This window comes from Symphodus melops (assembly GCF_947650265.1).
Source record: "Symphodus melops genome assembly, chromosome: 12".
In the NCBI taxonomy this organism is placed as follows: Eukaryota; Metazoa; Chordata; class Actinopteri; order Labriformes; family Labridae; genus Symphodus; species Symphodus melops.
In genome coordinates, this window is record NC_136702.1 from 21676442 (window position 1) to 21700153 (window position 23712).

The 23712-nt window shown below is 39.8% G+C and overlaps 1 protein-coding gene across 1 annotated transcript in view; it reads right to left on the reverse strand.

Moving 5' to 3' along the window:
- Positions 1-23712, reverse strand: part of LOC306832481 (carboxypeptidase inhibitor SmCI-like) — a 36060-nt gene that overhangs the window by 6884 nt on the left and 5464 nt on the right. The window contains exon 2 of the mRNA XM_079357210.1: positions 9861-10061. Within this exon, the coding sequence (XP_079213336.1) occupies positions 9861-10061 (201 nt within the window). The remainder of the gene's footprint in view (positions 1-9860; positions 10062-23712) is intronic.

Here is a 23712-nt window from a genome sequence, read left to right on the forward strand (position 1 = left end):
TACGGTTGTGTAATAGCACCTTTTATCCTGCTGCTAGTCTGCCTTTCCTTGAAGGTACATTTTATAATCAGGCAATCCAGTCTTCCAGTCTTTATGCATTTGAAAGGAAAATGTCATGGATAGATAGATAGATAGATAGATAGATAGATAGATAGATAGATAGATTGATAGATACTTTATTGATCCCGAGGGAAATTCAAGAAATGGTGAGAAAATAATAGAAAAAGGTATTACATGTGTATTGGTTTATGTTCTACGGCAACAACAACCTACACATTGACCCAATGAAGTGACATTAAACACCTTTACAAAATCAAAACTGTGGCTCAGTGATACAGCCAGGGCCGGGGGTTCAATCCCAGCCTCCTGCAGCCACGTCAAATGTGTCCTTAATCATGACACTTAACCCCGAGTTACTCCCACTGTTATGTCAGCAGCACACGCATCAGTTCATTTCAAAAACATATACAAAAAGAAGTCTGGCAGGAATATGGAAGAGGAAAGTTTGTTTTAGGGGTATTCCTTTTTATTCTGTAACACTTGATAGCAAAGACAGCAGAGCTGTTGTTGAGCGTTGTCAGGAACCTCGCTGTTTATTTGAGAATAAATAAATAAATAAAGACAAATAAATACATGTCATGACAGACTCACGCTTGATTTGACTCTGTAACAATCACAGCCACGGTGTGAAATGCATCACTTCCAGTGGACTGGCAGTGTTTTGAACAGACTTCATTTTCAGTAGACAGGTGCAGCCTGACAGGCCGTGACTGCATGATCAACAACATCAGAGTGCATCCAACCACAGAGAGTGTAATGGCTGCTATGGTCCCCCACACAGATGGAAAATGATTTGTTTATCTGAAAGGATGGCAGTTTTTAAATTCTTTTAGAGCCTATAATATGGACATTGTGATATGCAATAGTGAAAGTCTGCACATTCACTTCATGGTAACGCTGAGATATTTTCACATTTTAAAAAGACGAGAGAAAGGCTTTCTTTCTGTTAATATGTCGGGTTTTTGGGGGGTTTTTTTGTGGATTGCACAAACCTGAGGGATCGTTAAAGTTGTATTGGTAAGTTTAATATGTTTCAGAAGAACATTTGTTGAACTCTTTTCTGTCACTTGTCGCCTCTTCAAAGACACAGTGAACGACAGATTGAATCTAATGCATCCATGTAAAATAATAGGTGAGGAGGAGAACATTTGTGCTCGATAGGTCCGGGTGAATGATACTGGAGCATTGCCATCAAACACGCAGAAACTAGTGTGTAAGTAAATCCCTTTTCAAAGACAAAAAAAACAAATAGCAGGCTGGTAAAGTAGAGACATGTTTTTGTTTTTAGATGGTGGCAGACACATTCAAAAAAAATCATACCATGTCATGAAAACACTGAAAAAAAGTAAATCACTGGCCCTTAGCCAAAGGTCAACAGCACATTGCAGACAGAGAATGATTGAAAAAGACGGGCTATACACAACACTGGTGCTATAAAGGACAACTTTAAGAATTCTGAAACAGCACAGAACATCTGTCAGAGTCAAATAAAGGCCAAGCATCACCAGCTATAACTTTGAATCTCAAAGAAATCTTGAGAAGGAAAAACAAAACAAAAAAATCCGACTTCTAAACAATGTCAGCGAACTTTGGGAAATTTAAACCCTTACATTGTTGTTCCTTTCTCCGTAAAGGCCTCAAGCAGGAACTTTTGGTCAACAAAAGCAGCTTGAAAAAGCAATGATGAAGTCATTACCTAATGCAGGTGTGCCACTTTAAAACATGAAAGCAACAAACAGTTCTGTTTCTAATCTTATGGGAAACCACTTCCCTGGGGACCTCAGAGCAGCGCTGTATTCATCACCTTTAACACCTGTCTGCTAGTGAGATGTGCTAACAGCTTACTTGCCAAGGGGGCATTAAGCCTAGAAAAAAGTAATAAATGTGTTACACATCTCTTTGAATTATGTGAGTGTGATTGTGTCATACCCAAAACTAAAGACATTCCTTACTAGATGGCTTTTCATCAGTGGCTGCTGATGCATTATTCCAGATGGAGACTGGGGTCCAGATGGACCAACACACACATCTACGTTTTTTAGCTTGATGCTAACACATAATTCAATTTCCTTGGCTTGCGATTAAAGTTCAGAGATGCTCAGTTACTTTCTTAGCTTCTCTCAGTAGTTGTGTCATTGATCAGAAGTTGTTGTTCCTAATGATCAGTGGGGGGGGGGGGGGGGGGGGGGGGGCTGCACTGACACCTGTCACACATTTACACTACTAAAGTAAATGGAAGAGGATGCTACAGCTAAGGCTGTGACAAAAATAGCATTTAAAAAATACAACATGTTTTTTATTGTGTTTGTTTTAGTTGCTAATCCAACATATAAAACAATCAGTTAGTTCTAAGAAGAATCATTGTCTCATCTTTATTGTATAAGCTCGGGCTTAGCACTCCTAGCTTGTTTATACTGACTGTCCTTGGCAGTCAGAGAATGAGTTTTTTTAAAAGCGTGTTCACCCAGTGGAATGTACTGAAAATGTTTTGTCTGCCTGATGGCTTAAGGCTGTTAAATGCAGCAGAAAGTGATATTAACACACAAAACGAGGGCTTTATCTGTCTGTATTACCACCTTCTGTCGGGCACAGTTGAGGTTGAGAGTTCTTAAAGAAAAAAGACTTTTCTGAATAGGCCTTTGAACATTTACGACCAACAAAAACCACCACCATGTTCCAGGAGTTTAAGGTTATGCAGCATGCAGTCAAAGATTCGACAAGATTTTCTCGGGTGCAGTCTAAAGTGTTTTCAGATTGCTTCAGGAGAAATCACTTACACTTTGATGATGCTCTCTCGACCCCGCATCATTTCCTCTCTACTGCACCTGCACCTGATGCCAAGGCACAATGGGGGGCATCCACCTTTCCTCGGTCATGTCACAATTCAAAAATAGATTCATCTTGTCAACACTTTTACAGGTGCCTCTCTTTTTGTGGTGGTCTTTGGGAAAAATGCTTTTTTTGGAATGTTTTTGTTTGCTGCAATACTTTATAAACTAGTAAAAATTGGAAGCTATGCTCAAGTCTCTATTGTTGGAACCAAATGTATAAAAAAATAAGGTCTTTGTTGCTACATTGATGATTAAATATTATACATGGAGCCTATACTGGTCTAATAGCATCATTAAACAAAGGTAACTATGTCTGATTTTTTTCCTCCTTTGGGAAATAATTGAGTTTAATAAACAGTTTCCAGTCTTTAAAATAAGCTTAGGTAGCCTGCTAGCTGCAGTCAGAGGCACTGCTTGTGTACAGGGCAGGGCAGGCAAACCAGTGATGGCTGACAAACTCACAGGCTGTAGTCCCATGTTTAATGGACCCATACCAGAGTGGTTTAACTTTTCAGTCAGGGAATAGCATGTTCTCCCAAATGATGCATCATTGCCTTAAACTGTCACATTCATCCATTAGCTTCTTTAAAACCTGTCACCGGAGAGCTTGATTTGAAGAAAAAAAAATCTGTAAGAAACTAAATAAGAATTGTGTTGGGACCTCTGTGAAGGGGAGTGAATGGGGTTGCATGAGGATGTTTCACACCTGCTGCACACTCTGTTAGGTTTATCTGTTAAGTCTTTGAGTAACCACAATCCACAGAAGGGTGACCACATTTTAACGCTAGCATGGAAAGATCTGAATACGTTGTAAAGAGGTGACTTTGAACCAAAGATGAATAATTCAGGAACATAGTTCTCCGTCAAAGCTGTGAAGGTGGAAGAGCTGATCTGTGCTTTAAGGAGAGATATCGGTCAATTGTTTTTCAAGGCCCAGAATCATATAGTGCATTGTTCCAGAAAGCTTTGGCTGCTTTCTAGAGAGAAACTAAATATTTCAGCAAAACAGAAGCGAACATTTAAGATGTCCTCAGATGACTGCTTTGTGGGTGTGACAAACCCATATGATATGTTGTTTGGCCCTTTTCAGTGCCGTACTACAACAGATGGGAGAGATGAGATTTTAGGATGATGCGCAATGCACCGTTTGAAAACTGCCAATGTTTAGGCTACACTCTGTATCAGCCATTCCCCATCTTGTTCTAGTTTTTGTGGTTAGTTGTCTTTGGTATATTTCAACATATTTTTCAGTTTGGTTGCTCTGTCTCCAAAAGTGCTGACACCACCTTGGTCAGGCCTCCAGTGGAAAAAAAAGACAACCTTCTCCATCTGGAATATACATTTCAATGAAATAAGTCAGGCGTAAAAATAGATATTGCCACTGGATGGAGACAGATGTTGTCCAATAACCAAGAAATAATCTCACCCAATGAGTGATCTCATCCTGAGCAGGTATAATCAAAGGACTGTTTTATTTCAGATTACTGCGCTACCTTTTCAGGGTTGTCCCCTCTTCCCTCTGGTGGGCGCTAAACAACAAGTTTAATATCACAGCCTGTTATGATCTCCATTATTGGAGTTATTGAAAGGATAACTTAAGGGCACATTTATTCAATACATTATAGGTTATCAAGGATGTGACTGAACCATAGCTGTACTCCATATTATAAGCAGGGATTCAATTTAGCATGGACCAATGTCTGGAGATGGTGTGTATCTGTTTTGTCCTCACTAACTACTGATTCAGAGAAGAGCATGTTTTACTGGCCGACAGTAACTGTTGGTTAAAGTCTTTTTTATGATCAAACATGAGAGAAAAAGTTGGCATTGTGGGAGTGGAACACCAAAATAAGTCATGAAAACATCTGCATCGACTGTTATTTTAACTGTTATTTTGAACACCAGTTTAAATTTATTAGCCTGAACCCTCGCAATCAGCACGTAAATAAACAGGGGGCAATATATTATAACCCATTAGTCACTGCTACAGCCAGCGTTAGCGCTGAGGGACAGTGGAGACACAGCCAAAGAGAAGTTCTGTTTTGGTCTGAAAGACTAACACTGAAGTGGGACGTTGGCATCTACTCTGAAAGCTGCATATCATGTTGATTATCAATGCCCGAGGTATATACTTGTTTTTGTTCAAATGCAACTTGAAACAACTTCAGTAAATGTTAACTCTATTTTGGCAGGAAAACAGCAAAAACTTTGTTTTTCTACTCCGACTTTCTTTTTAGCACTATCAGACTGGGAAGAAGACAAGCAGAGCTCAGGACAAAAAAGGGTCCCAGAGAAGTCCTGTGTTTGTGTCAGACCTCTGCAGGCCGAGCTGTAAAAGGGACATCAGAGGAGGAGTTTGAGTCCAAGTCTGCACGTCTACAGTCTCAGAGATCGAAAGCCTTCCTGACAGTAAGCCACTTTATTTTCACATTGGTTTCCAAAAACATTGGTGTTAAGTTGTCAGTGGTCGTGACATCATGTGTACAAAACATGAACAGATACAACTAAAGATTGGTGGCATATATCAAATAAGAGTGTGTGATAACAAGCTGATTTTTTTTTTCAGATTCCTTTTAAAAGAAATAAAATGTCACTGATTTAATCAGCCCTCCTGCAAAAGATCAGTCCTTTCTGTCGGTTAGAAATGTGGTGATATTTTTAAATGTCTGTAGCTGCTAAAAAAAAAAAAAAACCCTCTTCAAATAGTCGGGTTCACTGTCTATTCAGTTTGAGTACACCAAATCATTTAGTTAACCATTTTAGGCACATACATGTTGTACTTTACACTTTAGCAAAACTATCAATAAAGACAGATACATTTCCTCTTCTATTATATTTCTCTAAAGAACTTTGCTTCACTCTATCACCCATGGGTGTGTTATGTAGCTCCCCTTCCTGCAGAGCTAATTTAGAGCATGCACACCCAAGACTCCACTGGCAGAACTGTCTGACTTTCTGTGGGCTCCCTGTATGTAGGCAGGGAATAAAATGACTAAATTATACAACTCCTACAACTACGAGCAAATGCATTACATGCTGATGAAAGGGGTTACTTTGGGGTGTTTGGGATGATCATGTTTTTGTATGCAATGTAGCTGCTTACTTTTTAAATGATTGTGAGTAAGAAGAATACAAGTTGCGCCAGTGTGCATAATGTCTTAATCCAGAAGTTGCAATTTAATTTACTTTAAGGATCAGCAGGTTTAATGCCACTGCAGAGGAGTGTGTTTAATGTGGGAGTGAGGTGAAAATGAGAATAAATTCACTCTCATGTTAAACCGTTCCACCTATGATGACAAAAGGGAGGTACACTTCAGAAATATGTTTTACATTCATGTTGATTTCTTCAGTTTCTGTGACTATGCAGAACATGTTGCTGTGTTTTGAAAGAGGAAACATTTTTCTGTGGCATGCCGAGCTATAAAAGGAACTTAGCGCTGACTTGGATTGCATTGTTGGACCACTAAAACTATATTTCTGGTGACTTGTAACCAATTGAGGGTTGGGCATTTGTGTGCACGAGTAATTCAAATATAATAAATCAGTCACAGCCAGAAGGCTGTTATACACAACCGAGTTTTGTTCCTCTGAGTCAGACCTACCATCTACATTCTGTTTGACTTTTTTATAACTGCGAGAAGCCCTTGTTTCTTTGTGCTTTATGAACAATACTGTCCAAATCGGTTTATATTCAGTGATTCTCGGCAGAGACAGTATGTGTATCCTTAAAACATGCAAAAAAAATCCTTTTTTTAACAATCATTTTCATATCTTAAAAAAAAAGAATCCAGGTTGAGGCTGTTCTCTTCCCCTTGCTGCCTTATTGCAACAACTCTCTGCAAGTTACCACAGACTGTTATGTTGAATCAAATCAGCAGCAGCTGGAGGAAGGAAGATTTATTGTGTTCCTCACAAGCTCATGCACATGCATCTGCACTTTCCCATACTGTGTGAGCATAAAACAAGCAGGCACTGGCTCATTAAAACAATTCTCAATAGGTCTCAAAGTGGCCAGAACTCCACATGGTATGTTCAATTGAGTTACCGTCGACGTGAACACACTCAGGGCTAACGCAGCTATCAGGTAACTACAGCAATGCATTTGAAGTTTTTTTTTGCTGATTCATTATTGTAGTCATTAAGCCAATCCCCACCTGCTGTTTGTGTGATTCATAAAAGCAATGAAAAAGCAGCAAGTTTACATATGAGTAATGTTGTACATATAGAAAAGCTTCAAATGGAGCATCCTTAAAACGAGACACTGTTAGCATTCACTTGAAGGCCTCTGTGGATGCGTGAGAGCTGGAAACACCTCTTCTCTTTGAAGTGCAGATTTGTTTGTGTGCAAACAGAATAGTGACTTTAAAAAATGGATGCTCCCACTGTATATGACAGTGCCTTCAGGATGCAAATGTATTTATGATCTCCTTGTCTGACTGCATAATGTATCCCATGGCATGCAATAAAGAGGTGAAGGTTATTCTTTGCCAGTGGGAGAAAGCACTTAGTCACAGCACAGAATACCCCGCCATGTACAGTAGATACATTGATCGATGTGCAGTGGTTCTATATGTGAGGGCATATTTCATGTTGCACAGAGAATTAAAGATGTATTGTTTTCCTGCTCCAGATGACAGATCCCATTACAGGATCTGTGCAGCTGTTACGCAACATGAAAGGTGTTTTTCTACCTTTCTACCTTCTTCTCTTCTTTTCCTGCTGTCGACATGCTGTCTATTTTTTTTCTCTTCCTTCTCCATCTCTTTGCTCCTCTCGGCTCACCTCGAGTGCTTTTGAACTGACAATCCAGTCAGTCCTCTTACTTTGCATATACCGATACCAGCGCTAAAAGGTCAAGTTATTGCTTTTTTGATTGCTTTTTAAGGGGTAGCGTTTCTATTATGTCCCTGAAATCCTGCTGAACAAAAGTAAAATGCTGCATAGTGAGTCACATACACTCTATCAAAGTAGAAATCACCCTTGCGTTCCCACTGACTGGTTGAGAAGATGTTGCAAACTTCTTTTAAAATCTGTCCCTTCAAAATGTGGACAAACAATCCTGACTCTATCCTGTCGATTCTTTTCAGGGGCTTTTTGTGTCGTTGAAAATATCACATTTTTGTGAGGGGCGTAGTGTAGGATTGAGCTTTTTTTGGCTGATCTGTTTTTTTTCTCAACAAAAAACTTTTACAGCTGCCACATGACATGTTTGAACTTCACTGAGGTATTCATCTTTGTTTTGCATGGATCAAAAGAGAACCTATGAAGCAAGATATGATTAGATGAATATGAAATGTAACAGAGATGCTCGTTTCAGTCCCGTACTTGTGTTGCAGGTGTGGGCTATAAAACACGGGCGATAAAATCAAGGCCGATGATAGGTGAGATAATATCGTATTTATCTCATAACTGCCTTTTATCCAGTATAAAACATGCACACCACGGATAATACAAATCCCTTAATGCACTGAAATTGCCTGCTCCAGCTACCGCTCCCCTTCCTAAAGACAAACTGGGGCTTCAGATTTGGACAGTGTGATCATGAACATGTATGATGCAGACTTTCATAAAAAAATGCACCTCCCTGTGGGAGACTGGGATGCAGGAAGCTTACTTTCTGCAACTTTGCCAATCAATAAGAATCCAGGTGTCCATCACTGCACACTGTGAAGTTAAACCGAGCACCACTGGCACTAAGTTCACACATTTTCCCAACATGTAACTCAGAATCTTCAATTTGAACTGCCCAAAATCTGTTTGAAGTTAACATGGAATGAGCTCCTTTTAAAGATCAAATGGAGCTGATGGGGGGGGGGGGGGGGGGGTTGATTTGTCTTGATTATTTGTCCGAATAATCTTCAAGTGTGTGGTGTCAATATCATTTTACTGCTCCTGATGGAGTCAGAGGATGTATGATCTCAAATCATTCATATCAAACATATTCGATATTTTCGACTTCCAGATCAGACTGTCTCCAACGGAATACCTTCAAACGCCAATCAGAGCGAGCGGATCATGGAGCATCACCAACCATTTGTTACATACTTTTACAGCTATAATGTTAAACATCGGTTGAAACTGTCCTTGTGCTGGGTTAAAATCGGTTGACATTTAAAAATTGTGTTGGTAAGGTGTAGCCAGCCTAAATAATGGACATCGTGTAATTTTCTGCATTCTCTAGATAGATATTTTTCCTTGGTTATGGAGAACAATAATTGAAGTTTGAAGTACTTTTGCAAAGTAGCTTAAATTTGCCAGACGAGTGTCTTTCCCTTGGTGGCATCACTTTGATTCTACTTCTGACAGTGTGACGTTTTCAGTAGTCAAGACTAAAGCCATAACATTCAAATGAGCTTAAACACCACGGTGGGTGTCCACAGGGCTCCACACATCCAAATCTATTATGGGTTGTTTTGATTCACTTAGAATTTCACATTATACGATATCTTGTTAGTTCTTTTAATGATCTGAAATTCCGTTCTTGGGCTGGGAAAAGAGAAATGGGAAATCAAATTGTTTGAAGACTCTGTTATTCATCATGATCAGCTAATTTCATATCTTCAGTTTATCATCAGTTTAGTAAATGCAGCTGATAAATAATACAATAGCAGCCTCCCTCCTTAAAAGAGCCATATTTTTCCATTAAGTAGTTGCCTCCAGGAAAACTGTTGAGAATTAATGTGTTGGCATTGTTCCATTTTAGCTGCACAACAACAGAATGACTTTGTAATAGGATTTTATGCCCAAGGTGGCAATAAAGTCTAACGAGGAACAGCCGTCCTTGAAAACAAAACTTATCATTTGTTAACAACATAACAATGTAAAGCAATGAAAAATACATCTACGTATGTCTTGAGCCTTCTCATGAGAAAAGTCATGACTTTTGCTGTTAACTTATATTGACGATGTCAAGGGGGACTTCTCCAAGAGTGTGTGTTTTGAGTGCGTCGGCCAAAGATTGGCACCCACCTGAGACCACGCACTTCTCCTCGCAATCGTCTAAGGTCAGGAAATTGTTGGCGTTTCCCCCACATCCTCCATATTCAAATAGCTCACACAACCCTGTGTTAACGTTGAAGAAGAATCGCTCCTTAATGGCCTTGCAGGGCCCCGGCTCGTCCTTCAGGGCGCACAGCTCGTCGAAGATTAAGGGCTCGGATTGTGCTCCATCTGCGGAGGTCGAAGAGAAAGAGACAAGTGTTAGTGCTGTGCTTTTTCTGGCATTTGTTCAAAGGGATTTTTTTTTTTTTTTTTTGCTTCAGTGTGTGAGTGGGAGAAATTAGGTCAAAGCATCAAACTCTAACCCAGGGCTTTGCGATAAGGTAAAGTTGCATTGCTGTATAATTTCCATAAGACTTCAGTGAAAAGTTTGACAGCTCACTGTTTTGAGAGGCTCTGCTGCAGAGGAAGACTGTGTGATGGATTTATTAGCTGCAAAGTATGAGGAACTCTGCGACCTGCCTGAACCTTTACATGTAGTTACAAATATGACATTTTAAAAGTTAAGATTTTCAACTTTTTTTACACATTTTCATATAACTTAATAAATAGCTTCTGTTTTAGGCCTACAGGTGTTTTTTTTTTTTTTTGTTCTTGCCCGAAGCATACGGAACCATCAGGGAGCTCCCAAATCCCCCCGGTACACAAAAGCAGATGCAGGTAGGTGGTAGCTAGCAGGAAAAGAGCGAGTGAAAACAGGGGAAATCTCACAGAATGCAGCACACAGCAATAGTTTGAACCTCAGCAAGATAAGGAAATATAAAGTCAACATATTTTCACTCCCAGCTCTTCAAATAGAGCCGGTCTGTGGCCCAAAGCTTCAAAATATCACCACTACACCACTTTTACATCAGTTAGGCATGTGCAGGGCTCAGTAGTCAAGTTACGTTTTTGAACGTAATTTATACATCCACTCAAACTATGCAGTCACTTGAATTGATTTATTTCATTCTTTAGTCTTTATTAAATCTGAGGGAACTCTACATTTTCACTCTGGTTTTGTGAGACACACTTCACACACACAGGCCCGAAACAGGTTACAAGCTCCGTAGTTGAAAAATGAAACTGATGCAGAATGGAAAAATGCTGCAGTCCGTCGAGTGTCCTCTTGGGCTCACATATACACCCCATTCACAGTATTCTGAATAAATGTGTGATTGACTGAACTTTTACACCTCAACTTCCTCATCTCATGATCAAAACTCAAAGATAATCCACCCAGAGTTGACTCTGAAAGGGGAACCAAAGGAGTCATATTTTGATGTGCTGGGCCACTGACCAAGCTGTATCTGACACTCTGGGAGAGCGTGCTCCTATTGCACACTGTGTCTCAACAATCAATGTTTTTTTTAACAGTTTGCCTGCTTGGTTTTATGGTTATTACTCTGCAGGACAAAGACAGTACTCCCACCATTTTCCATTGTTAGGATCAGATACAGCTGTGGACAAAGGATCACAGAAAGACATTATCATTCACAAAAGCTGCCTTGGTGAAATCCAGGAAAAAGGGGACAAAAACATTCTTTGAGTTTCTCTTACTACTGTTGCCAGTGTTACATTACTGTTTCAGTGTGCTGCTGGGAAATGGCTTTCTCTGCCCTCATCCCTGCTGTTTTTCAGGTCAGGACTCTGTAGTGTACGCTTTTGGCAGTGCAGTTACTTTGAAACCCAGTGAGAAGAGAGGGATCTCTCTCCACTAGGATTCGCAGATAGTCAGAACAAGACTGACAGTTTCTAAACATGTCGTTCTGCATGGCACCAGTAAATATTTAATAACCTTGGTTTTAATTCCACTCCAGCAATCAAATGTTTCAAGAGCTTGACTTCCCAGTGCGTCGTGAAAAGGCACATAAAAGGAGTGTAGAAGGAATAGTTTTAACAATGTGATGAGCTGACTGTTAATGTGGTCTTTTTTTAGAAAGGTTAATGAGTCTCTGTGAAGCAGCGATTGTCCATCAGTCAATCAGTCAACCACATGCATTATATGCAATATGATACAACTAATCTATTTGTGCTGATTTAACATAAAATACAATGCACTTTTAAGACCACAGTAGGAGAGACAGTGTCTTATATACCTGTGTCACTTGTATTGTTGATTTGATGGTACATGTTTCACAGATGGAGAAACCTTCTGACTGCTGTGTTCACCTCAGCCTTTATTTTTCTTCTGCTGCTGATTGAATACGTTGCTAAATTAGTTTAATACCCTCCGGATGTTTCACTCGATTTGACTCAAAATATGAGGAAATGATTGACATAAAATGTTTCACTATAAATCTAACTGATTGTAACCTTTTTTTAAAAAAAAGAGAAAATCAAACGTTTGCAAATTGCGATGAAGAAATAACAAGAAGCAAGAACATCCTAAGAAAAGCTCCATTCTCAGGGCCAAAAAAAATCCCCATTGAAAATTTAAATCCATGTAAAATGGAAACATTAAAAGAGGAAACAGACAAACCAAACAGAACATTTTATAGACAGGATTCAAAACTGAAAGTGCTGTCTGATGGATAAAGTGAAGATGTTTCTTTATCACCTTCAACCTCGTTTGGAATTTCTTTCTTTCTTTTTCTGTTGATAGACAAACTGCATACATCAGAATTAATTAATATTAGCCATTACAGACATTTAAATTTTGCACTTGGGTAAACATGAGACTTTTAACAAGCTAACAGGAGATGTTAAAATGATAAGATGAGCATATAGCTCAAAGCAGCTCTTTGCGTAAGTCAAGCTAAGATTAGATAATCCTTTTTTTTTACGTTTTTATCATTTGCTTCGAGGCAGTTCAATCATTATGTAATTCTATTTGGTTTTTTTGGTGTGATTGGAAATCATAATGCCTTCTCCCTTTCCAGAAAGGTTCAAAGTTCAGTAAAGCCCATATTCTGATGGGAATCACCCTGAACTGTTCTTTCAGCACAGCAGTCAGTAAACAGTCCCAGTGCCAGGTGAGGTAATAAGGGCAGCAGCTCACCATTACCTCCACCCCCTCCACTCTTATTGCCAGGAATTTGAGACTCCAATCAGATTCTCCCAATCTACTTCCTTCCCGCCAATATGTGCTATTGCTAAAGCAAGTGTGAGGTAAAGTGAGGGCAGTGGAGACTTGCTGTATTTTTATTCATGTTCTTTCTGGCGTCTCTGATAAGCAGGAGAAGATTGGGTTGTCTGGCAGGGGACATATTACACAGCGACACAGGCAATCTGGCTCTCCAACTAGTACCCGACCCTCCTAACACACAGACTCCTTTTGTGAAGCTCACTGAACAAACTTCAGGGAGTTTCATTTACACATTCAGATCGTTGGCTCTTTTCTTTGTTAGTAGATGCCTAAGGCTACCATGGCAACGAACAGAGCCATCCTCCTTCAGGATAAAACATACAGACATGTTGTTGAGTTCTTTTATGTGAATCTTAAAAATAACATCGTTTATTAAGCCATCACTGGGTCAACAAAGGAAAGAGAAGAAAATGTTCACTCTATTGATTTCTGCTTGTCTTTATTGAGACCGACCCCTTGTGTGTCCAATATCCCCACAAAGGCATTGTGAGTCAGTCAAATTAAAGCATAGAAACAAACCTTGTAGAAACAATCCAGACGCACGCAAACATGCACCCTCAAGAAATCTTGCGCACACACAAGTCCACTTTTCAGTAAAACCTTCACTTCTCCAGGAAAGGACAGACGTTTAAGCTGAAACACTTTGTTCCCATGCAGTTAAGTTCGTCTGCATGAACCACAGCTCGTTCAAACAGTAATAATTAGGTTTGCAGACCAATGAGAAATTAGTCTTTAAAGTTAAAAATAAAATAGTATGTAAGACTTCTGCAACAACTCTGAACCCAAACCACAATGCTGAGTCAAAGCAAGTCAAACAGTCAGTCAAACCGACAACAGTACTCCTGCATGTTGTTGGATACAAGGTAATACATTCCTACTCAGACAATGACCTGGAAACAGACAAAAAAAATCACTGCTGAATGGTGAAAACAGGAGGCTAGCTGCCAATGGAACTGTGACGCACCTAAAATCAGAGTATTTGTGACGGGCTCAGCTATGCCAAGTTTTGCACACAAACTCACACATTTGGATAAAGATCTGAGTTGCCCAACATGTGAACCATGCCAAGCCTCTCTGTAATTCCCGAGATGGGCAGGTTGAGTCAGACGGAGGCCCAGTCCTGGCACGTTTCTTGCACCAGAGGATAATCCTGTAGCTCCATTTCTAGCTGTTTTAGTGAAAGAGAATTAAAAAGATAAATGCACAGCAGCCAGGGATTAGAAGAGAACCAAAAAACTATCTATTATGTAGGACTCAGGGAAAAAGAAAACACCAAAGAGCACACAGTGTTATCAGATTGACAGTTAAGCACGATACAACAGCAAGAGAAAGTGAGACACATTCAGACAGAAACAGAGAAAAGGAATAGAGAAATGCCAGAGTCTGACGGCTCAAAGTGCTCTTGTCATGTGCAGTCTGAACTTATGACTTCACATTCTTTCTTTGCTTCTTAAGGGTGTCCTTCTCCCCATTTCCCATGCTGTATAAATGAAAGGGAAAAACTGAGCACAAAAAAACGGTGGAAAAAAGTACGCGTGTTAGCAAAAATATAATGCGGACGAAGTTGAAGAAGTATAATAAGTGCCCTTATTCAGACAACAGTGTTTATAGAAATAATGAAAAGTAAACTTTGGTGTTTAAGATGCACTTTTAATTTGCATGATGGCTGCGTCCTAAACAGTGGCACGGCCAATACACCAGTATAAAAAGCTGAAACATGAGCCGACAAGGCAGAAACCATGCCAACATTCATTGTGTATTGCAAATGCTGGATACAAGACGGCACAGACATTTTTGAAAAGCTTTTCTGCCTCATTAGGTCATAGCCATGTGTTGTTTTAGAATACGGTCACATTCTGTTAAGCGGGAATTGTTAAAACCTTTAAATTTAAAACGGTTTGTATATCACCAACATTTCAAACATCATTATTCAACAATCCCAAATCAGTGACTTCGTTGACATGTCGAGAAGGGAGACAGTAAAAACATGGATCAATTTGCCAACACAATGGCATTGAACAACTCAGAGATGAATTGTATCCCTTAGTTATATATTAATCGTTACTAAAATGTCTTTAGTCACTTTACTAAAAGGTTTATGAAACAATAAGTACAAGCTTCATCAAATAAAAGTAAGCAGGGTTGAAAAGCTTGTTTTGCGCAGTGAGCGTGCATCATCCATGTCAGGCCTGTAATGTAGGAATTAGTAACGAAAGGCAGAGGGTGGGTCACGGCCTGTCCCAAGGTTAAACAACTGAACCAATGAAGCCACCCTTATATGAATTTCAGTGTGGGATTTTGAAACTGCAGCTCTATTTGTCTGATTTGTATGAAGGAGGAAAAAGGTGTACAGTCTGTTTTGTACAGAAAGAGCCCTTAATGGAACACACCATTTTCTCTTTTTTCTTTGTTTATTCTTTGACGAGTTGAAAAGCTTTTATTGAATTCAAGGACTAGATATTTTTCTCTGCAACATTTTAATTAAGAAAGCACAAAAAACTCCTTTGTTATTGAGTGACCTTCCTTTGAAATAGTGGTGGAATAAAAGTTATTTATAGCATTAATGTTGCTCAGCTTACTCGTTTCCATCTGTTTATGCACTAATGCATTTCTGTTTCTGAGTCTTTTCAGAACGTAAACTCTAAGTTCAGTTACTTGGTGGCTCAAGGTCCAGTGAATGAAAAAAGTATCCATAAAACTGGACAGTGTCCCAACCTTATTACTGCAGCTATTTCACCTGTCAAGAGTCCCAATACTGTGTTACTGTATGTCATGTTAGAGGTTGGCAGGCTCACCGGGGAAGTCTGTCAGATTGTTCCTTGCTCAAGAAATGATGGAGAGTGGTCAGGAGAGCAAGTATGTGGCTGGGAAAAAAGGATGAAAAGGAAAGAATGCCCACCAAAGCAAGAAGGTGGATATCTCACATTAACTTTTTACTGAGAAACAATGTCATCAGGCCGCCTGTAGCCGAGGGGTGAGTTTGCACACCCCATTGACAAAGGCTGTAGTACTCATCACCGGCAGCATGGGTTCAAATTTGAATTTTGACCATTGACCAACTCCACCCACTGTCCTCTCTCTCTCTCTGACGGAGGCACTCAAAGCACAAAATCCTTCAATCTTGAAACAAAATAACAACAATGTGTTAAAAATGTCTTTGTTTTTGTGTGAGCATCAGAGAGATAGTTCCTCAGGGAGAGCTTGGTCTCTGTCTCAAGCTTAAGTTTTTGGCCAGGCGGGAGAGAGAGAAGGGTCTTCCTGTGGTGAACCAGGTGAAGAAAGAGGAGGCAGGGGGCCTGTTATACTTTGGCATCAAAAGAACAGATCAGTAAAATGATCCCAGGAGATGGGTTTAACTAAACACCAGAAGATGCACTAATATTCATTAAAGATGTGTCTCGTGACTAATTTCAGTCGATTAAACAGAAATTTAAATTCAGACCAGTTAACAACAGTGAGAAAACACCATCTATCTTGAGTAGTCATTGTCGTGATAAGCTGTGTTATCTTTTTAAACCAAGCAGGTTAGGAGTGCGAGCATGTGACTGATTATATGCCCGTTTAACCTGACACAGCTGCTCCTAGGAGATACCATCCTGCCACTGTGCTGGTTTACGTCTGGGCCTGTAAAGTGAGGAGTGCAGGCCCATCAATCTAGGCTCCACCCTGGCTACCATAGTGGGAGGACGCTGCTACATCTTACATATATTACAATATCGCAAGATCCACTGGAATTGCAGGCATTTAAATAATATTTAAAATGAGCTTAGCCGACTAATAATTCTGCTGCTGAAGGATCACAATGTTTTTAATCATTTAGTTGACTTATCCTCAAACCTTAATATCTGGGAAAAGGAGCAACATGTTAAATGTATGCATCATTGTGGTTAAAGGCCAAGGTTTTTGTTGGGCAAAGACATCACCCTTTTTTCTGATACCTCAAGATAGGGATTCACCACCTATGCACCGGAGCCCCCCATTTAAATATACCATCACATCCATTCAGGCAAAGGTCGGTCACCTGCCATGGGCAGCAAAAGTAAAAACTGTGTCTTCATCCTTGGGTGGCCTTACCCTTAAACATTTAAGCTAGGACCCTTATTGTACTTGCATGTGCTCATGTGTTTGCTCTTGAACGCAGTGAAGGAATTTTATCAGGATGCAGGACATTTAACTGAGTGCTTAACACCCCTCAGAGTTCTTTTCCACGCAACGGATACAATAAACGCCTTCTCACTGCAGGGTACTGAACGAATAGACATTGTGGAGTCAGTGAGTAAGAACCCTCTCAGAGCCTTTTTAAAAAACAGCCTTTTTCCTCGTACGTCCTTCTACATGTACACAAGTTTTTTGAGACTTGGGATCAGCTGGGACGTTTGGTACCTTAAACGAGACAGAAAAATGATCATCTTTACAAGGGTGAACCTGAATACAGGGTGTTATACCGAGATTCTAAATACACAATAACAGGACAGTTGTGCAGTCCACCCCTAAATGCAGCTCATTAAGGCAAGATAGAGCGATAGACCTCCTTCCTGTAGCAATATTACAAACAAGGACAGCACTTCCTGTAGCTCGTGAAGATGGCAGATCAAAGTGGGATTTAAGCACTTGCCCAAGCACTTTCTCAAGCACTTCAAAGGAATCCCCCTGAAACACTGAGTTACTGTGCCGGCAGGACAAATCTGTTGCCACTGAGAGCAATGGGAGCTCATACTTTAACAGACTGGGGTTACTGGGTGGTTAGTGAATGTGTTTGAGATTAGGAATAATCTACTGTAAAATTAGTGCTGTATGGCTCAGTACATAAAGCATGCAATAAACAATGACCACTGGTTTAATTGCTGCCGGAGCCAGCAAAATGGAACAACTTTGCACTTGTTGTACAGTTCCATGAATAATAACACTCTAGTACCATACAATTAGCTTTCAGGTCTTTACAGAAGCCATTACTGATTGTGTTCCTGTTGTTGCTTTCTAGCACTGCAAAGAAACCTTCTTAATTATATAAAAGGCTTGTGAGACCTATACATTTTTAATCAGAGACTGCATGTTGGCATGGCAGCTGATGAGGGTGGAGCGATGCAACTAGCAAGTTAATTGTGGCTCCACAACTCGATAGCTTTTGTAGACCTATTAGTCTTTGCTAAAATTGATTAAACATTTGTTTCAACTTTTTCATTCCAACCCATACCTGAAGGGTTTCTCATTTTGCTCCTTCAAACAGGAGGCTCTGGATGTTTGAACAAAAATAAATCCAATTTTCAGTCTGCCTTTTCATTTTTTCGACTCACCTTCCGAGCAGCTGAGTAGTAGCAAACCTGAGTAGCTGCTTTCATCAGCTAACATTATTTCTGCGCAGTGAAGTAAATCTGTACACTCTCCCCTTTTGATGGCATTATCTTTTCCTGGCAATATCTAAGTTGAGCCCCTACCTGTTTCCCACCCGGTCTGGATAACAAAACAACAGTGGGAACCTTCAATCCCTTTTTGCTTCAGTGATTCTTCCAAATCCGGCACTGACATTTGCAAAGTCCGGGAGCTGGTGAACCGAACAATCCTACTCAGTGCCAATTAAAGTTTGTCTCGACTGATTCTCAGACAATCGATTGGACGAAACTTGTTTCCAGACTGCACGTTAATGGAAGCGTATCAGACTAGCTAAGCTGCAGGTTGGGAACCCATATCCTGAAAACCAGCCATGCGTTCAGAAGAAATCAGGCATGCATCTGTAGTAGCGAAATGTTTAGCCCTTTGATTTGTACAAAAGATGGCGATTTGTCAGCCCAAAAGAAGCATATGGCAAGCAATGATGTGTGAATAAGTTTGCCATAAGTTGCACAAGCCTGAAGGGGGATAAAGTACCAAGACACCATCTGCCAATTTGGGAAGATCCCAATTACAAAACACTCCGTGAATTATTCATCACGTCACATGCAATAACAGTGCAATGATTCACAAGAGTGGAGGTGTTCAAACCAGTAATAGAAAATGTTCAAGGATGGGAAAAAAGGCTTTGAATACAAAGAGTGCAAGTGTATTGCAATGTGATTAAATTAATTTTTCAGCAGCTGCCTGCAGTGCTACAAGGGCTCTGAAGAACTGTGATTTTAATTAAGAAATTCTAATGTTGCATAAAATCTAACTACATGAATTCAATTCCTACACAATACGGGAAAGTAACAATTTGTGAGCAGCTGCTTGTTTGTAAGTTACAGCAATGAGGCAAAAACATTTATATATATATATATATATATATCAAGATTCAAATTATATGTATCAAGAATGTGTTCTGTCAGCACAGTAGTGTATTTTTAAACAACTTTACAATTCAGTGGTTAATTTAATTAGTGTCACATTTAGAAATGTAGGCCAGAAGCATGTCTAAACAAAATCCTGGTCCCACAAAACAAAGATCGATTTCAAATGGGCACAGACGAGAGCTATGAGGAATAGATGAAACAGATTAGAGAAAAGCCTCAATGGGATTCAGTCCCTGGCCAGCCAGGCTGACAGACTTTTAAGAACTACTTTCAAGACTTCAGGCAGTAAAATCTTTGACAGTTTCTAAAATATTTTACTCTGGTTTTCTTACAGGGTCTATGAAGCCTCTGAGTATTATCTGCTTCGGGATCATTTGGGATTTTTCTCCACCTACTTGCTTCTGCTCAGGTTTCTTGGTACTGTTCACCTAGCAAATGTCCCATATCTTTAAAACAGAGACTTGAGTCACAGTAAACTCCTCTAAAATTTGAATTGCTGAGTCTAAATCATTGAAAGAAAGGATGGCAAGGAATTACAACTTTGTGATCCCCAGTTCAGCTTAAAGCATTGCAGGTGGCTCACCCCCATGTACTGTACCACTGTGCCATCAGGAGCTATACTCGGACGATCCCGCCCTCTGTAGCTCCCCATCAGATCAGGGATCAGATGCAGGGTGGAGAGCAAATTTGTCAAAATGTGCATGCAACAGGGCAAAACTTAAGCAAATTAATCTGCTATGTGGCAACTAAATCACTTTAATTTCTGCTGTTACAAAAGCCTGTTACAAAGTGATGCCTTCTAAATCTCTGTCACCTGTAAATTAAGGCTAGTCAGAACTGATAGCTTCGAAGGAGGGATTGCCTTTGTCCAATCAAATTGCTTGGTTCAACCTAACTGTTGCATACATTATTAATGCTGCACAAAGTCAGTTTCAAAGAGCTGTTCAGGGTAAAATAAAAAATCTAAAGATACAATCCCCAAACAAATGCTTGCTCTCTGATTTTCCCTGGAGCCAAAACAAACCTATAAGCAGTACTTGAAATGCAGGCAAACAACACAAAATGCATACAGTGATTGTTGACTTAATAAGATTGTGAGGGAGGTGTGATAGAAAGGCTATTACGCTCCCAGTGAGACACATTGTAAGATCTGTTTGTTTTTTTTTCCTGAGGTTTACGTTTTTCATCAGAATTCATTGAAACAGGAATTTTAAAGTGTATATTTTGCAGCATTGCAATATGGACTGCAATGCTGTGATATTGGGTTATCACATATTGCAATATCTTGAATTTGATGAAGGCCTTCTCTCTATCTACACTATCACACCACTGTGATCAGTGTGAGCAGTGTTTCCAGAGCGCTGCCCCGACTCGCCTTTATCTGCTTTCAGAAAATCACTTTTGCAAGCCAATAATTTTCACTTGTTGATAGTGCTGCAACAATTAAATGACATAATCGATTAAGAGGACTATAAAAATGAGTTGTCCTATTATTGTTTTCTTCATTAGTAAAATCAAATACTGGCTGATAAAAACACATCTGTACTTGCAGTTCACTACAGGAAGTGGTGGGGGCAGCACCGCTCCCACTGCTTACAATTTTCACAAAAACAGAGACGAAAAAGTTTAATATTAGTGGAAAGCACAGATGATAGAAAGTGACAACCCACGGCTTCCAAAGTTTGGGAACATTTTATCTTAGGGTTAGGGTAATCAATAGATTAGTCGACATAAAAAACAATCTTTGGTTGCAGCCCTACAAGATGAGACCATGTCAGTGGCCTTTGAACCACCTCTCAGAGCTTTTACCATGTTGACAACAGTACCTGTTGTGTTGCGCAGTGCAGTGTGGCATTTGCTATTCTGTGCAGCCTGAGAAGCTAAAAGCCTATTCTTCAAAAGGCATCATCAATACCTCACATACAATAAAGCCATCAATTGTCAAGCATTGAATGGGCCCTCAAAGTCTCTACAGGTTGCAGACATGGATGTTTGTGTCTTATCCTCCTCCCCCATGCTGTGGATGTGATTACACTGCTGAATCAATGCGACACAGAGAGAAAGTAAGAGCAAGTGGCTCATTTCCCTCCTCTGTGCAAATGTCATCCTCGTTCGATTGTACTGTAGATGCACTCTTGATTAGATGAGCAGATCAATACAGCGGTCCTTTTCTGCAAAGCAGGCTATCATTCAAACAACATAAATGAGAAAAGGTGTGGGGTTTTTTTTCATTGGCAGTTGGTGAGCTTTCATAAGACTGAGTAAATTGAGATTGAACGTGGGTTTTCATGAGAGGGATTAACCCTGCGTCTGCTGCCTGGATCACACCTGAGGGGCAAATCATTGTTACAGATAAAAAGGACTTATCATGTGTTCTGACAGTACAAGATGTGAATTTTATAGGCGGTGCGATTGCTTGAAACTTCAATGGGAGGATGAGAATTTGCCCGAGGTGACACAAATTGATGGGAAGATGCGTGAGTGCGAGTTGAAAATGTTTCAACCAAAGTATAAAGTTTGCAGAGCTGCCACAAACGTATACATCTGCCTCATACATACAGAGAAGAAGGGCAAAAGGAAGACAAGCTAAAGTTCATGTGAGTTCAAATTAAGGTCAGACTAATGGAAAGTAAAAACATTCATTCTCACAAAAACAATCGGTGGCCATTTCTCGCTAGCTTACAGCTACAGTACCTTTGCTACTTTGGCAATTTTTCTGAATAAAGCAAATAGTTGAATACTCTTTTCAGCACATGAGTGGTTTTTGATAAACGTGTTGACCCTCTGCCGTGGCAACTCTGTAAGCTGTAGCTGTAACCTTTCAGCTAGGTGATCAAATTAGTTAAACAGGTTGCTCTATGCTTTATATGTGTTTAGCATCTTCAGCAGACATTTTGGAGCAGGCAAACGATGGAGAGGATGGACTTCTCTCATAGTTTACAGACTATGGACACATGTGGTTAGAAGTGTTAGAAAAACATGGTAAAGTGTATTTTGCACAATTATGTTGCCTTTAAGTAAACAAAACATTGTGCACAGGAAAAAAAAAAACCCTGAAACAACTCGTCATCAAAATGCAGTATCAAACCATTTGCATCCCATACAGATGTTGTCAGATGTTTGTCAGTTACACTTGATATATTAACTCAACCTCAACGTGTTGGGTTTCATCCATCTAGCACAAGTCCTTTATGCTTGATTTTCAGCAAATCAATTAATTCTGAAGCACAGCATAGCAGAAATCCCAACGTCAAGGACAATCAACAGCAAACTATATATATAAAAAAATCCACTCCCACCTCTTCTGAACTGGCACGAAGCTAAGACAAAATGTTCACTCTTTCATCACACACTTTCTCTGAGCACTCCTTCAACAAGTTCAGACTTAGCTTACCTCTTGCTATTCTTCCCTAAACCTTTTGTTCACTCCGCTGACAGTAGCTGCCATGGTTGAGTGCAAAGCTTACAATTAGTCTGCACACCCTCTTCTGACAGCAGGTAGGTGCTTTCTGCTGAATGATATCGAGAATTATTCCACTGAATTTCATCAGAAATCCTCAGTTTTTCTTTCCTGAACTTACATATACTGTACGTATAAAAGTAAGTGATTACACTAGAAAAGAAACGTATGTTTCTTTTTTTAAGCACCTCAACATTTCTCTTTTCCAAGTGACTCCCAGTTATTTTCCACAAGTTCAGCATTCTGTTAAAACACATCACTTCCTGAACTCTCCACCTAAAATAAACCTTACAATTATCACAAGTGCAACTCACAGGAAAAACTAACATAGTCTTATCCATCTGCAGATGGACGGTTGAATTTCCCAGGCTCAGACAAGATATCAGTATCTTTTTTCAGTTAGCAAGGAAACTGAAATAACACAGGGCCATATCCCTAATTAGTGTCCTTGCCGTGTCATTCAACTCTGTACAAAATGTGAAATATTTATCCAATTATGTGGCAACATAAAGAGATTAGAGTTTCGTGTAAACACACTAACAATGTTTCATTAGCTGCAGACACTGTCCATTAAGGAACGACACAGTGCATGCAGGCAGACATGCACTCTCTGTTTGTGCTGCTGGAATAATGAAGCAACATAACTTTAAAAAAAGACAGTATAGGTTACACAGGCACCACAGGAGACAATGCATCCAACAAAACAACCCCAACAGTTTAAGTTCATTAAAATGTGAAACTTTATAGCAGTAGCAGTGTAGTATCAGTGGAATATTAAACACAAGTTCAAAAAGACGTGTGTAACTGGTATAACGCTTATCACTTTAGGAAATCCTCATTGGTCAGTCAGTTGAAAGGAAGAAGAAGAAAGCCCTGATCCTCTTCTGTAGACATCTGACAAAGTCTGGCATGGATTTATAAAAGAAGCAAATCTCTTCTTCTTGTGAGAAAGTGTACAGTAAGAGTTTGAACATCACAAGCTCTGATCTCTCGTTAGCGTCGTGCAGAGTGCACTTTACTGAACTAGCTACT